We start from the raw sequence: 16,547 nt of genomic DNA, 5'->3' as shown, positions 1-16,547 counted from the left end.
CCCCCAGGGATTTGTCTGGGCTGTGGCTACTTAGCCCTAGCACAGCCAATTTCTTAGCTCATGTGGCCTTTCGAAGTCCTTCCGGCAAGGTCTGTGGATTGCTGACGCTCAATTCTTGCACGTCTGAAACTGTGCTTCTTTCTACCCCCCTTACCCTTCAGAAAGAGCAGCCTGCCCAGGAATGGCGCCGCCCACACTTCCCGTGCCGCTGATGACAACAGAAGCGGACAAAGAAACAAGACGCAGCAAATAGACACCAAGAACAGACAACCAGGGGAGGAGGGGAAATTAAATAAATAAATAAATCTTTAAAAAAAAAAAAAAAAAAAGACAAGTTGGGAACACATGGACTTCTTGGTTGAGAGTGCTTTGGAGATACTTCTTTCCCATTTTCAAGCATCTTTTGTTGCTGATGAGAAGTCTGTGGTCAGTAGAACTGTCCTTTCCTCTGGGTTGCTTTTAAGATTTCTCTTGCTTCTTTGAATACCTGGCATGTCACCACAATGGGCCAGGTTTTGGATTTTTATTTATTATGCTCGACATTTCCAACTAAGGACTCGTGTGTTCATTTCTGGGAAATTCAGCCGTGATCTCTTTAAATAGTGTTCCTCTAGTTTCTCGCTGCAGCTCCATCTGGAAGGGTTGGAACCTTTTGATCTTCTTTCTACAATGTCAGGCAGTTTGGTGGGTGCCTCCCCAGCCCCCAGCCCCCAAGTCAGAGCGAGTCTTACACAGCTGATTTGGGGCTCTGTCTCGTGGGGAAAAGGGAGGTGGGAGATCCAGGCACTGACCGGCGGGCCTGGCCTGGGCCTGGGTGCCACGCTTTCTGGTCCCTTCTCCCACTTTAGAAAGGCAGATTTTACACACGCCATCGTTCTGGGGCTGGTCAGAGCTTTGGCTTCCTGTAACGGCCGTGGGAGTCAGCCAGCCGCTTGCTTTGAGCTGCCCCCAATGCCCGTGACCTGCAGAAGGCCACCTCCGGGTGGCCCCACTCGTCACTCGACCTGGAGCCCAGGGGCTGGGGCTGCGACCTCCCCGCTGCTACTGCAGGCGGTTCTTCTAGCTCTGACCACGGCTGCCGTTAGCTTATATTTGAGTGTGGCTCTGTCTTAAAATTTTATAAAAGGCATTTCATCTGTCAGTGCTGCACGGACGGGTGACTAGTAGGTGTGGAGTTTGAAGCAGAACGCATGTTCTTTCTGGACTCAAAGCCCCTGGCACTTTTCTGACAATCAAATCTGATTACGGCAGTCCTCTGCTGAAACTCCAGGGGCACCCCTCTTGCCCAGATGAGGGCCGACCAAGACCCCTTATCACAGTCCATGGGACCCAGTCTCGTCTCTGGTCGCTGTTTCTCTCCTCGCTACCTGCTGACCCGACACAGCCTGCTCTCCTGTGACCTAAGCCTTCGCCCATTGCTCTCACCACCCAACTCCACCTTGTGCCTTAAGGTACAAAGCAGTTCTCCCTTCTGCATGGGAGCCCTCCAGGCAGAGGTCGTGCCCCCCCATGCCTCCACCATGCCCCATTTATGTGTTTGTCTTTCTTAGAAGACTATGCAGTGCTTAAGGGCAGGAAGGGGCTTTATTGACGTCTGAAGCCCTAGCATTTGTGCAGTCACTGGATGTTCAGGGAGTGAACTGGTTGGTGATGCTGTGGGTCAGGCATGGACTTGAAGTTGGATCTGCCTGTCAAAAGTTACCCAGTAGAATTGAAAACAGGTGTTCCAACAACTACCGGTCTACCAACATGACTTACAGCATACACAGAGGCCAAAAGGACGAAACCCAAGTGTCTATCAGCAGATGAATGGAGAAACTAATTGTGGTATATCCATAAATGGAATATTATTCAGCAGTCAACAGGACTGAAGTTCTGATATGCTACATGATAGATGGACCTTGAAAACACCATGCTAAGTGAAAGAAGCCAGGCACAAAAGGCCACCTATGAAATATCCAGAATTGGCAAATCCATAGAGACAGAAAGCAGATGGGAGGTTGCCAAGGGCTGGGACAGACGGGAACGGGGCGTGATTGCTTTATGGGTACGGGGTTTCCATTTGGGGTGATGCAAAAGTCCTGGATCTAGATGGTGGTGATGGTTGCACAACACTGTACATGTACGTAATGCCCCTGAACTGCATACTTAAGTGGTTACAAAAGTAAGTTTAATGCTATATGTATTTTATCACAATGAACAAAGGAAAAAGTTACCCAATGGCTCCAAACCATTTTGGGGGGATCTGATGCAAACTTGGTAGTCTCCACATATGGGCCTGTTCAAATCGTCAGAGAGATGCTAAAATAGCTTCCTGATTAATTATGGCATGTTTTGTTTCACAAACTGATGAGCAGAAGCATGCAAGGCTGCAAGGAGAGGAAGGCAGTGAGGCTGTGTTGGGAATATGGGCCCAGTTCCACACTTACCTTCAGCAACTTCCAAAGGCCCTTGGGATTTACGAAGCTCCTTGACTGTTTCCAAGAACTCTTTCCCCCCAGCCTTTTCCAAGGCTTTGCCTAAAAAAAGAGAACAATGGGAAGCCATTGTGGTGGTTCTTTTCCATGTCCTCACAGTTGGACACATTCTTAGTAGGCCAGAAAAGAAACTAGGACTCAAGTTTCACAACTGAAATCTTGGTTTGCTAGTGTTCCGTGGTGGCAAGGGTCTCTGGGTCTCCATCCAGCAGGACTGAGATTCTAATAAACTTACAGGACATTCTTAGGGATGATTTGTCTAGAAGGCAGTCTTAAGACATGAATCCTGAAGATGATTTTTAAAAACTGAGGCTCCAGTGTCCTCTCTGTGTACGCTACTCTATGCTCTAGTAACCCACATCGTGTTGATTCGAATCAGTGTCTTGGTGACTTGACAGCAGCACCCCACACCGAGCCTGCAGCCTGCCTCTCTTCACGAGCTTCTAAGTCTAGTCCCAGAGCCGAGCCTTGGAGGCCGAACCTGGTGATGACAGGCGGCGGAGCAGGAACCTCTGGGCTCCAAGCTCTGGAATCCCATGTCCATCTCAGCACGACCACCACCACTCATTGTGAGTCCTGGGGGTTGTAGGACAGATACAGGCCCAGGGTACCCTGACGTGTTGTCCCCAACGTGGCCTCAAATTGCAATGGAAGAGTTCAGAGAACTACAGGCCCAGGGTACCCTGACGTGTTGTCCCCAACGTGGCCTCAAATTGCAATGGAAGAGTTCAGAGAACTGAGTGATTAATCTCTGAGGACCGTCCTGCTGGGGGGGGTCCCTGAGTCCTACTCAATACCTCAGAGGCGAGCGGAAGCCCAAGGAGATGGCAGGACTCCACCTCTGGCCCAGCAGGAACCCACCTGTGTGCACCCGGGGCCCCAGCTCCCTCCTGACCCTCCCATGACTGAGATGACAGGTGGGCGTTTTGCCCAGACTTGGACCACTGCTCTTGTGGTGGGAGGTGAGGTGTCTCATCTCACGTGTTTCATCTTCTAATAATTTGATGCTCTGGCCGTCTGGGGCACGTCTCAGCTCTTTTGCTTTATGGTTAGTAGTTATTGTTATTGTTATTGTTATTATCATTATTATTCAGTTCAGAGGCTTCCCTAGAAGCTGAGCAAGGAGGCTTCCCTGCACCACACTCAAACGCTCAGGTCTGTCTGAAGAGCCACAGTACGCTCAGTCTCTCCACCGGGCCCGGGGGAAGCTTTCTTCATGAACACGCTTGGGTTTCAACATGATAGTCAGGAATGGTGATTCCTGGCGAGGCCAAGTGTAGCACCTATGGATCTCTGTCTCCTTTCTGGCTCTCAGACTCCAGGCCAGTGCTTCATCTGCTGGCCAGGAATAAAATCACATAAGCCTGAGGAGACTCAGGAACCGGAGCTGGTAGCCAAGGTCATGTTGGTCTCGGGGAAATTGAGAAGGAAGGGAACATACATCTCAGTTGCCACCCTGTGCATTCAGACCAAAGGGGAAAGTTTAAAAGACAAGGTGATACCATTCCCTTCACTGAAGACATGTTTTGTTTTTTTTTTTAGGTACTTTTAGGTACTTTTTTTTAGGGATTGAACCCAGGACCTTGTATGTAGGAAGCCGGTACACAACCCCTGAGCCACATTTGCTCCCTTAAGTTGGTTCTTTAGTTTGTTTTCCTTATTGTTTGTTTTTTTCAGGAGGCACCAGGAACTGAACCCGGGACCTCCCATGTGAGAGGCGGGTGCTCAACTGCTCGAGCCACATCTGCTCCCAGAAGACTTTTTAAGAATAAATGAGACTGTGGAGTTGGGGAGAGAAGCTGCTCTCTATGTAAGTATTCCAATGAGTAAATGAAGAAGGAATGATAGCATCAGACTATTACTACTTTGCAACCTCTAAGAAAGACCAGGTCTAGAGATGGATCTTCAGTGGCTCTAACATCACAAAAAAGATGAGTAGACATTACGTGCCTCCTGATGGAAGGGCACTGTTTCACCAACAAGGTAGTCCTGCCCAAATTTTGAACCTGAATCTTATTACACTTCTAGATCCAACTATCAATTTATAAGAACAACAAAGAAATACTTTTAACAAAATTAGGAGGATGAAATAAAAATACAGACTGTGGAAAGTTCGGCAGGACAAATGGCCAGGTTTCCTCATTTGAAAATTGAGAGAAAGAAAGAGAAAAGAGAAGGAAAAGAAAGGACCTGTTGGTTATCAGAGACTTAAGAGATTTATCACTAATTGCAAAGTGTAAATTTACTTGGATTCTGACTCAAATAAATTTTTAAAAAATTGACATTTATGATACAATTGGAATTTGAACACTGACTGGATGTTTGATGATGTTAAAGATTTACTGTTTTTTTTTTTTCAGGTGTGGTAACAGTATTGTAGTCATGCCATTAAAAAGTAGTCCCTTGTTGAGCAAAGCAAGCCAGACACAAAGGGACAAATACTGTATGATTGTGTTACTATGAACCAAATATATTGTATGATTTAAAAAACCCCACAAAATCCCCTCCCCAAAACACTTACATGTATCCAGTACATTTAATTGAGAAATGTATGTTTTTATTCAACTGTGTTTTCTTTTTCTTTTTCAATTATTTTTTATATTTTCAATTATTAAGTGTACAAAATAAAGCTGAAAATTTTTTTGAACACACACACACAAAAGTAGCTGAAACCAGTGTGGCCATGGGTTGCCGATTATTGCAACTGGGTGATGGACACAGAGGGTGTCGTCATACTCATCTGCTTTTTGCGGTATATGTTTGAAATTTTCTGTAATAACATATACTTTTTAAAAAACAATAAATCAGGACTTTATCTGTAAGTGGTGACTGGTTTAGGTGATGATGGTATAGAATGAATTCATAACAGGAGCAACTCCTTGTAACAACCCAACAACCAGAAAAAAGACTGTCATTTTTTAAATGCTTTTGGCCTCCACTGCACTAAACGCCATATATGTGTAATCTGATTTCACCTTCACAGCACCTCGATGAGGCAGGTTATCTGCACTTACAGGTGAGGGAACCAAACTTGAGAAGGTTAAGAAGCCTGCCCAAGGTCACATGTAACTAGGAAGTGACCAGTAAAATCCAGGGCCCAGCCCAGGCTGACTCCAGAACTTGCAGTGTGCCCTGAACCGTTTTGCTGGCCTTCAGCTCCTTTAACCTGCAGATTCCCAAGGGGTGGGCCTTATAATCCTCTCTGTGATCTGAGTTTGAGTTTAATACTCTTTCTGCTCCACCACACCCAGTAGGACCACACGCACTAGGATGGCTGTTATTTAAAAAAATGGAAAATATATAGAGAGTTGGTGAGGACGTGGAGAGATGGAATCCCCGTCTATTGTTGGTGAGAATGTAAAATAGTGCGGCCGCCGTGGGAAGCAGCCTGGCGGTTCGTCAAAAAGTTAACCATGGAATTGCTACATGACTTGGCAATTCCACTCGGTACATATGGACACCAATATTCATAGCAGCATTATTCACAGTAGCCAAAAGGTGGAAAAGCCCGTGTCCATCAACAGATGAACAGATAAAGAAAATGTAGAATATAAATATATGGGATATTAATCAGACACGGAAAGGAATGAAGTCCTGATACATGTGACAACATGGATGAATGAGACTTGAAAACATTGGGCTGAGTGAAATAAACCAGAACATGAAAGGTCAAATATTGTATGATTCCATTTGTATGAAATATTTTTGAATAGGCAAATCCATAGTGGCAGAAAGTAGAGTACAGGTTACCAGGGGTCAGGGGGCCACTATTGCTTAGTGGGTACAGAGTTCCTGTTTGGAGTAATGAAAAAGTTTTGGTGGTAGATGGTGGGTGATGGCAGAGCAACAGTGTGAATGTAATTATTGCCACTGAATTGTACATTTAAAATGGTTAAATATGGCAAATTTTGTTACATGTATGTTACCACAATAAAAGTAAAAAATCAGAAGTATCATTGTTGTTCTTCTGATATAAATATTCAAATATAATAGAAATGTATGAAGCAGGAACACTGCAGCTTCGAAACAGAGCTCAAGATTCAAGCCACTAGGGGGAGCCTTTCTCAGGGAGAGAGTCGCCCGCAGCCTTTGGGCCTGGGCCGAGATGGAAGTGGGAAGGAATCTGCACGGCCCGGCCCCTAGGGAGGTGAAGCCCTGCTTCTCTTTAATACTCGGCTCTGTCCAGTGCCTTCCTGTCTCCCGCTCGACAAAGCAAGTGGCCTCTGGTGCCATGGGGGAAGCTTAAGTGGAGCCCAGCAGGCTCAGGACCCCGGTGCCGGCACCTGGCAGCTGCCCCAGACGGCCTACCTGAGAGGCCCGGCACCCAGGGGAGAGGCCTATTCTGGGGAGCGGATGCGGCTCAAGGTGGCGAGCGCCTGCATCCCACACGGGAGGTGCCGGGCTCGGTTCCCGGTGCCTCCTAAAAGCAGAACACAAAAAAAACAAACAACAAGCAAACAAACCAAAAAACCAACTCAGGGAAGCCGATGTGGCTCAGTGCTTGAGCGCCGGCTACGCACACACGAGGTCCTGGGTTCCATCCCCAGACCCGGTAACTCAAAAATGAATTAATTAATAAAGCCTTTTCTTGACTCACTTTACCACTTTACCTTTTCAGTGGAGATTTCGGGCTGAGATGGTGATCATTTAATAAGCCGTCATTTCCAGCGCCCCGAGGGCTTCCCCTCCTCGCTCCACCACCTCACTAAAACCAGCAGCCCACCACCACTCCTGGAACAGGACCTGACCACTGCTAGAATAAACCCACGCGGGGACTTACAGAGTGTAATTTTTTCTAGATGTCCGTTTCCTTTTGGCCAATAGTGGTCTCAATATTTAAACTTAAAACATATGTAGCGTTTTACCTCAAAACATGTACAACAACGTCTATAGCACCACTATTCATTGTAGACCCAACTGGAAACCACCCAAACGCCATCAGCGGTAGGACTGGATCAATAACTGTGGTAAATCGTACGATGCAGCAAAAACGAACTATAACCGCACTCGATAGTGTGGAGGAATTTCACAAATACAGTGTTGAGAAAAAGAAGCCAGTTGGGGAAGAGTATATACTACATGGTTTCATTTATGTAAAATTCAAAACAGGTGAAACGCTTCCGTGCTGTTAGGACACAGGCTAGAGCAGGGGTTCTTAACCTTTTTTTGTTCCATGGACCCCTTTGCCAGTCAGGTGAAAACTGTGGACCCCTTACTAAGTCCACACTACACTGTGTGTTATTTAATAAATATATCACACCCGCGCCAACATGTCCCCACAAGAATACTTTTTTCAAATTTAAATTCAGGCCCACGGACCCCTTGTTAGGAACCCTTGGGCCTAGGTTATCGTTGGAGGGGACAGGACTAGGGGGGTGGCTCCCAAGGTTCTGTTTCAGCAGCTAGGCGCTGGTTTCACAGGCGTGTTCACTTTGAAAATATTCATCAAGCTGAACACTAATGATCCATGCACATTTCTGTTTTTATGCAATACTTCCATTCAAATTTCTAAAAGGAAATGTACAGAATTAAAACAAAGCTGGGGGAGCGGATATAGCTCAAGTGCTTGAGCACAAGCTTCCCATGTACAAGGTCCTGGGTTCAATCCCTGGTAACTCCTTAAAAACAAACAAAAGCAAAGCTACTTACTCTCTAGCAATGTCGTTCAGTCATATAGAGACTAAGAGTTTGACGTGGTACCGAGCACTGCAATGTCCAGTTAACACTGACCAGCTTCACAGCGATGGAAGTCTCGGGACTTACCTATATCTTCCTTGAGGTCAATTTCTGCGGTGGTGGGGTGGACAATGCCCTCCACTCTCATGGAGCCAATATGGCTGATGTCACTCTGGGTCAGGGACAGCTGCAGCAGGAAGAGAAGGTGGAGAATAGGGCAAGACCAAATCCCATGGAAAACTGGCAGAGTTTCCCACCATACCCCTGCAGTCTCGTGGTTACACTGAGTGTCAATGGAAAGGGGCAGCAGATGGAGTACCGGCCTCAGGTTTCCCAGGTGTTTGGTTTTCAACAGGCTCTTTTGACCTCAATGGATTTGATTTTCACGTTGAGGCTAGCGGCATGCAACCAATCTGCCTCCACATCTAGGGTCGGCTTCCAACCCTTGTGGCCTTGGTTTTCGGTGATGCCTCCCCTGGGCGGCTCCTGCCACGGAAGCCGGGGCTCTCGCTCCCTTCTGCCACAATGTCCTGCTCCCAAAGCAGCTCTGACCTTTTGAGGGCAGGGCTGAGAAGTCAGTGGCCTTTCTGGGGGGACATTTTTGACGTGCTCTGGGATTCCACCCTGCTTATGTCTGGCCATGCACCCTTTTGGGGACCACATTCTTGGGTCCCCAAGAATGTGAAATGCTGCCCTCTGTGGATGAAGCCCAGTGGAATGGGGCATCCTTCGCGTCTGCATGTGGGAGCGAGAACCTTATGCTCCTCTAGGTAAGTGAGAGAAAGCTTATGGCCACTGATGCGGACAGCCCCTAGAGGGGGCCCGCATCCTGCCTTTTGCTTCCTTCGCTCCCCAGTGATGAATTAGGAGCCCCCATTTGTGCCCTTTCTAGTTGCCCGAGGGCAAACTTGTGGCCAGATAGATGACCGAACTGACGGGATCCTCACATCTCTTACTTCAGCCCCTGTCTACTCGGTGGATAAACGGTCTGCTAAGTAAACTTTAACTTGTGAAAATGAATTCTTTGCATATCTGGCTGGGCTGCTGTCATACTGCCCAAGACTGTTCAAATGTTTGGCCCCGTTTTGTTTTCTTTCTGCCATCCAGAAAGGGGAGCAGACTGGATTACTGGCAAATAATTCATTTCTAACACCAGGGATATTCAGGAAACATTTACTTCTGCTTTCTTTCTTGGATAAATTACATCGAACCATGTCAGGCAGGCTTCCCAAAGGCAGTTTGAGAAAGTTATGGATTTTTTCCCCATCTTTTGGTGGGCATAGAAATAACTGGGGCATGGGAAATTCCTAGCAAAGCCAGAATGCCACTCTCTCTTCTGGCCAGGAAGCCCCTCTCTGCCTACCTCTGGCCGACCAATGTCAGCATTTACAGTTTTCAGTACTAAAGAGCTTGTTCACTCTCATGATGCAGAAACGACTTTAAAAAGGAATAATTCAAGACCAGTGTGAAAGTTGCATTCGGGGCACAAGGGCCGAAGGAGGCATCATTGCTTGTATGCAGGAGGCTATAAAAACGCAATGGTGTTTTACTACAGCACCTTATGTTTGTCGTTCTTACCTTCTGCCCTAGGACAAGGCTCTTGGAAGACAGGATGGTGAAGCCATCCCCTGGCCCATCTTCAGAGGTGGAATTTGAAGTTCCTTCCTTATCGCTGTCCTTTGGTTTGGACTGTTGGTAGAAATCAGAAGGACAGATGGGCAACGATCCCGAAAAGGACCGAGGTGGCTTTACTAAGCTCCTCCTATGGCCACTACCAGCTTGGATGTGACAGGATGTGACTGGGCATCGTGTTCTGCTGTTCCTCGATGGAGGGAAGCAAGGGACAGTAACACGAGGAGAAGAAAAGGGTACTGCAAAAAAAGAATGTGTCAGAGGGGTTCCCACGGCCTGTCATCCTCACCCAGACCCAGACACGTACACATTATTGCTCCTTTCTGTTCTGTGGCTCGTGATGTCAAGCTCCAGGACCGAGCGCAGTCGTGCCCAGCACACTTCTCCTCCTGCCCTCTCCTCAGGATCTTCCCAGGGTGCAGAGGCAGTTGAGTGAACCCTTACATAATCTTTTGTGCTATCACGGAGATTTGTGCAATGAAAGTTTGACAGCCTCGAAAGCAGAGCTGTCCAGTAGAATTTTCTGCAATCATGGAAATGTTGCTGGCACTGACCAGTGCCAGCAAGCCCTTGAAATGGGGCCGGTGCAACTGAGGTGATGAATTTTTAATTTGATTCAATTTTAATTCAAGTTGAAATAGTCACTTGTGGTTAGTGGTTACCGTATTGGACAGCACATGAAAGTATTACCCACAAATGGCATCTCTGAGCTGTAGCTACTTAGCATAACTAGCTATCCCAAACACCTGAAGTCCCATTGGCTGAACTCCAGGGACCATTTATGGGATACCAGACCTTTTTTTAAGTATGCAACATGGCACTCTAGAGAAACAGGGTTCCAGGTCATCATCTTTCATCATATGATTTCAGTGGGAGTGATGGAAGAGATCTGGAAAAACGGAAACTACCCATGCTTTTGGTTTGGAGACCTCTGGAGGACCCCGTTTGATGATTTGAGGTCTCCTACCAAAGGCCCTTTATTATTCTACGTATCCATTCTAGTTCTTTTCTTCTCAAGCTGCAGAGGCTTCTCCTTCAGATGCTGGTGACACCCTCACCTTTTGCTCTTTTAATCTTTCCTCTCGTGCCGTGGGAGTCCCTGGCTCACAAGACGCAGCCTTGGCTCACCTTTTTGGACGTCCGTGGCTTGGCAGCCTTGGATTTCTTGCCTCCCTTCTTGCCCGATGTGGATTTCCTTCCTCTTTTCTCTGGGGGAGGGGAGAGGATCGTTTCCGACTTGCCTCTGGCCCCTCGCTTTTTGGCCAGCAGCTCAGGGTGAATTCTGGGCAGGACGCCTCCACTGGCGATGGTCACTCCTTTTAGCAGCTGAAGAGAGAAAAAGCATGAGCTCATTCAGCAACCAGCTTTCTCATTCTAGATTCAATACAATTTGAACTGTTGACACAATGTGTCTTTGCTTTCCTGAAGAAATTGCGTAATGCACAAGTTAAATGGCTTTCCCCTCTTTGACTTGTATAGCGTTTCTTTGTAGGCCTGTGATCTTCTACAGAAAGGAAAACAAAGCAAAGTAAAATAAAAGGGTTATAGAGGTTGAAACCAGGGATGTTCCCCTTGGCTCTGTATTCCAGACACAACCAAGGATAAAGAGTGTCAGATGTAGGGAGTACCGTTTGTCAAAAGTTAGGTTCAAAGGTCAACTAAAGGACCAGACACAGTGAACCACAGACCATGGTCTCCATACTCTTTTTCTAAAGATTTATTTTATTTATTCCCCCTACCCTGTTGTTTGTGCTGACTGTTTGCTCTCTGTGTCCATTCGCTGCATGCTCTCTGTGTCTGCTCGTCTTCTCTTGAGGAGGCACTGGGAACAGAACCTGGGACCTCCCATGTGGAAGAGAGGTGCTCAATCACCTGAGCCATCTCAGCTCCCTGGTTTGCTGTGTCTCTCATTTCATTTTCTCTTTGTTGCGTCATCTTGTGTCACCTTGCCATGCCTGCCTATCATGTGAACCCGCTGTCTTGCTCGTCTTCTCCAGGAGGCACCAGGCATGGAACCTTGGGACCTCCCATGTGGTAGGTGGGAGCTCAATTGTTTGAGCCACATTTGCTTTCCCCATACTCTCTCTCTTTTTTCTTAGTTACCCCCATACTCTTTTGATGATGTGTTCCATCAGCAAAATGTGTGACCACGAACCTCCCAAATGATGTGTGTTTATTTCCTTGTGAGTAACCCACATGTACTACCACACTAATCGATCCTGCACATTCTAAAGCAGCAGTACTCCAAATGTCACCCCTGGACCAGGGCTGGTCCGTGACCTGCAAGTTAATCTGAGTGTGACAAGAGAAGTATAGAAATTGAGAGTTAGAGTCCAGAATCTCTTAGAACAAAATGACAGAGGCATTGTATAGACACTGGAGCTCTTAACAAAAATCAGTGCTTGCATTTGGTTTATTTTTATTTTTTTTTATTTCATTTTTCTAATAATTCATTTTTAGTCCATTTTAAAAAATGATCAGTCCACAGTGGGTTGGAAACAAGAGGAACTGGTTCTTTAACCCTGACAGTTTGAGAAGAATGTAGAAAATAAATAGGGGAGTGGATGTAACTCAGTGCTTGAGCACCTGCTTCCCCTGTATGAAGTCCTGGGTCCAATCCCCAGGACCTCCTAAAAAAAAATTAAAAAGAAAAATTAAATATAAATAAAAAGTCAAATATTACCTAACTTCCACCTTGCATGTTCTTGGAAGGGCATTCATTCCACTTCAGAGTTGGTTCTAATATATAAAGGGTGATTCCCCTGCCCTCATTAGAAGAAATTATCAACAAAGAAATAATAAGAAATTATCAACAAAACAGCTATGAAGAGAAGAACATATATGTGCAGAGGCCTTCCCCAGCAAAACACTGAGTGTGCCTTTAGAAAGATAAAGAAGGTCTGGCAAGTCCCAGAATATATAACGGGCTCCATTGCAGAGGCAATTTTACTTTGAATCTGAATGACATGGCTCCCAGGATTTGTTCTTTTCTTCTCTGGTCTGAATTTTTTCGTATAAATGCAAGTGGGGTTGTAGCAGGAAGGACTTGTGGCTTGTCTCAGGGCTTCAGACACATACCTGGTTGAGCTCCTCATCGTTCGCCACAGCCAGCAGGATGTGTCTTGGAGCTATCCGCGCCTTCTTGTTGTCCCTCGCGGCATTCCCAGCCAATTCTAGAATTTCCGCTGAAATTACAAGAGGGTGTTAACAGGTCATCACAGAATGGGGTCTGAGCTTTCTAAAGCTTTTCTTTAGAAACGGCCTTCATGTTTGATCACAATTGTCCATTTGTGATTTTTTTATGCTTGGATGTGGAAAGAAATGCAGAAAGCTGATGAGAACTCAGGTCACACACAAGTAACATATTTTCTCTCAATATTTATTCTCTCCCTCATTCCTTAGTAGATGGACCCATGATTTTTTTTTTTTAAGGAGGTACCAGGGATTAACCCAGGACCTCATAACATGGAAGCAGGCGCTCAACCACTGAGCTACATCTCTCCCCAATAAGAGTTGGTTTTTCGTTTGTTTGTTTGTTCTAGGAGGTATCTGGGATCAAACTGGGACCTTGTACATGGGAAACAGGTGCTCAACCACTTGAGCTTCATCCGCTCCCTCCCTCTGATTTTTGCTGAGCCCATATCCGCAGGAATGGAGACTACATTTCCCAATGACCCTAGTTGATCAGTGTGGCATGTGGCTAAGTTCTAGCTAAGGAAGGACAAGCAGTTGTATTGTGTGGCACTTCTGGGAAATCCTTCAAGAAGGGGATATACCCTTCTACTGGTGAACTGAGGACATGATGACTGACATTTGAGCAGTCACCTTCACCCAAGAGGAAGAAGCCATGCACTGCGGATGGTGAAGCAATAAGACAGAAAGAGCCTGAGTTTCTCATGACAGCGGAGCCTTCTTACCAGCTGGATTGTCTTCTTTAGACTTCTTTTGCATGAGAGAGAAATAAACTCTCTTGTGTTAGCCACTGTCAGGTTAATCATGACCAATACAGAATCCTAACATAGGACCTGAATTTCTTTCAGTCTGCAGAGAGCAGGGTCATCTGAACAGATTAGTGATGTAAGTAAATTCTGTCTCTGATCCCCATTGGGACCCACTTCAAAATCTCCTTTTCCCCTTTGCTGTCTCTGACATCAAGGCCCCAGGTCCCTCCTGTCCTACAGGGAAGCAGATGGGAAGAACCGGCCTGTACTGTGGGATGAAGAAACGCTTAACCCCAAAAGAGAATTCAGAATGGGGGTTCCCTTGAGACCTGGGGTCATCCATTTATCCCTCAGGACCTAAGCATGGCTCTGACTTTAAATAAACACTTGGTAAATGTGAGAAAGCTGATTAGAAAGAATTTCCCTAAAACTATTTTGCATGCTATAAAAAATTTTGGGTCAACATTAAAACAAAAACAAAAGCCACCACCTCGCTGCAGAATTGGTTTATACCATCTGTATGCCTTTCCCCATCCTCCTCTGTCTTCTCTTCTTTTCTTTCTTCCTCGATTTTAGAAGAATGCTCTGGGAAATCAAATTTGGCTGCCTTAGAAAGTATGAACGAGCCTTAAAAAATTCCTTGCCTTGGAAAGCTACAGCCAGTGTGCCAATGTGTCGTCTCACCCTTAATGCAAAAAAAAAAAAAAAAAAAAAGTGTGTATGTGTATGTGTGTTCTGTGTCTATGTATGTGGGTGTGTCGGGAGTGAGTTGTGGGTGCACTAGCATAAATACTCAGCCCTAAATTAACAGGCGATCTTGATGAATCTTTTCCAATCAACCCAATTCCAAATAAAACACATGAAATTGCCACCATTCATAAAAAGCGACGGTAATAATAAAAACTTGGCATAAGTATGCCATATTAACTAAGCAAATGTGATTAACAAAAATTAGCATAAAATAAACATTGGATTTAAATATTTATATGGTGTTTCCATAATGAAGTGTGCTAAATCATTGCAAATTCATTCTCACAGTATCTTTTCCAGGTTATTAAGCAATGAATATTGTGTGTGAATCTTAAAAACAAGAAAGGGCGCTCTGCTGTCATTACTGGCGAGTCCTTTATACAGAGGCTATATTTTCTGAATCAATGACTGGGGCCCTGTCGTTTGAGAAGTATGAACACACTTGTTGGGACAAAGGGATGGAATATTTGAAATGGATGCCTTATCAGGAAGTTAGCCTAGTAGCTGTATTCAGGTTCTTGCCTGACCCTTTCTTCTCTTAAAATGGGTTCCCATCAAAAAGAAATAAAGGGGACTTACTGGTATTCTACTATAGAACTATTGTGACTCTAGCAATGGAAGAAAATGTACCATTGATGTGGAGACAGTGGCCACAGTAGCTGCTGAGGGCAGGGAGAGGGAAGAAGAGATGTATGTAGGGGCATTTTCAGGACTTGGAGTTGTCCTGAATGATATTGCAGGGACAGATGCCGGACATTATATATCCTGCCATAACCCACTGAATGAAATGGGGGAGAGTATAAACTACAATGTAAACTGTAATCCATGTGGTTCAGCAGTGCTCCAAAATGTATTCACCAAATGCAATGAATGTGCCACAATGATGAAAAGGGTTGGTGTTGTGGGAGGAGTTGGGTGGGGTGTGGGTATGGGAACCTCTTATATGTTTTAGTTTAACATTTTATGTGATCTATGTATCTTAAAAAAAAAAAAGACAATAAAAAAAATAAACAAAAAGAAAGAAAAAGGTGGTGATGCTTTCCTAATTGGGTTTGCTTTATGATTTAAGGTTAAACTGTACACCTCCCAATCGTGGACAGTAAAGAAGTTTCCTTCAGCTGCATATCTTGGGGAAATGGTCATTGCCGGGCCCCACACTTGAGAGGAAGATGCCCTCCACTTACCCCTCTCTCTAGATGGGGCGGGGGAAGAGGGGCTAGGCGGGAACAGGAGAGCTAAGGAGCCTTCCGATTAGAAGCTTCTGAGCAGGACTTGAACTGAATAGAATTTAGCTTCTTGGGCCATCCTTTTCCTGCCTCCTGCCTCCTGCATTTAGACAAAGAAATGAGATGTCCCCCCCAAGTGCATCAGATTCCCCGACGGTGAGTGGCCAGGCAGAGGCGAAGCATTATGCTTGGAGCCTTCCAGTTAGGCTGAAGCAGCTCATGTGCTTTCAGCCCGGCAGACAGATGCACAGACATTTCGAAGATAGAGAAGCAGCTGGAATCAAATGCAACCAAGGCAGAGACAAAATCAACAATTCAGCGAGCAGCACAATGCATGGCACCCCAGCCAGGTCCAGGGAGTGTGCCACTGCTCTCTTAATCTAACCCTTCTGCAATAATTTAACAGAGAGAAAACCTTAGCTATATGCTCTAATGCAAAAGCAGAGGTGGTTTTTTTTTTTTTTGAAAAACTTCTTAATAAAACAACAGAAAATCTAGACCAAGGAGTTATTTTCTCTGTTGGATTTTTAGTCTGAATGTCTCTTGAGAGAGAGACTTGGCCATTTACGATGATTACTAATATTTTCAAATGTTATTATGACCAATATATTCACATGAACTGTAACAGTTTGCTTACATATTTTCATTTTATTGCTTTTGGGGACAAAGCATCCTTTTATTGACAACCAACAGGAAAAGTGGATTTACTTAGCACCAATTTGTTTTACTGCAAATTTTGCAGGAAAATCTTTATTGTGTTAAATGGTAAAGATGTCTATCGAAACCCTTCACTTCTCAGGGAGATGCACTTCTGTCCAACATAGTAATCATGTGGAACACAGCTG

The 16,547-nt window shown here is 45.4% G+C and overlaps 1 protein-coding gene across 1 annotated transcript in view; it reads right to left on the bottom strand.

The window, feature by feature from the left end:
* Positions 1-16,547, bottom strand: part of MACROH2A2 (macroH2A.2 histone) — a 43,933-nt gene that overhangs the window by 4,137 nt on the left and 23,249 nt on the right. Inside the window, exons 3-7 of the mRNA XM_004470552.5 lie at positions 12,864-12,970; positions 10,914-11,111; positions 9,732-9,842; positions 8,241-8,340; positions 2,430-2,519 (exon numbers count right to left, since the gene is read on the bottom strand). Coding sequence (XP_004470609.1) covers positions 2,430-2,519; positions 8,241-8,340; positions 9,732-9,842; positions 10,914-11,111; positions 12,864-12,970 — 606 coding nt within the window. The remainder of the gene's footprint in view (positions 1-2,429; positions 2,520-8,240; positions 8,341-9,731; positions 9,843-10,913; positions 11,112-12,863; positions 12,971-16,547) is intronic.

This window comes from Dasypus novemcinctus, chromosome 6 (genome assembly GCF_030445035.2).
Source record: "Dasypus novemcinctus isolate mDasNov1 chromosome 6, mDasNov1.1.hap2, whole genome shotgun sequence".
NCBI classification, from domain to species: Eukaryota; Metazoa; Chordata; class Mammalia; order Cingulata; family Dasypodidae; genus Dasypus; species Dasypus novemcinctus.
This window is presented reverse-complemented; position numbering and strand designations above follow the sequence as displayed.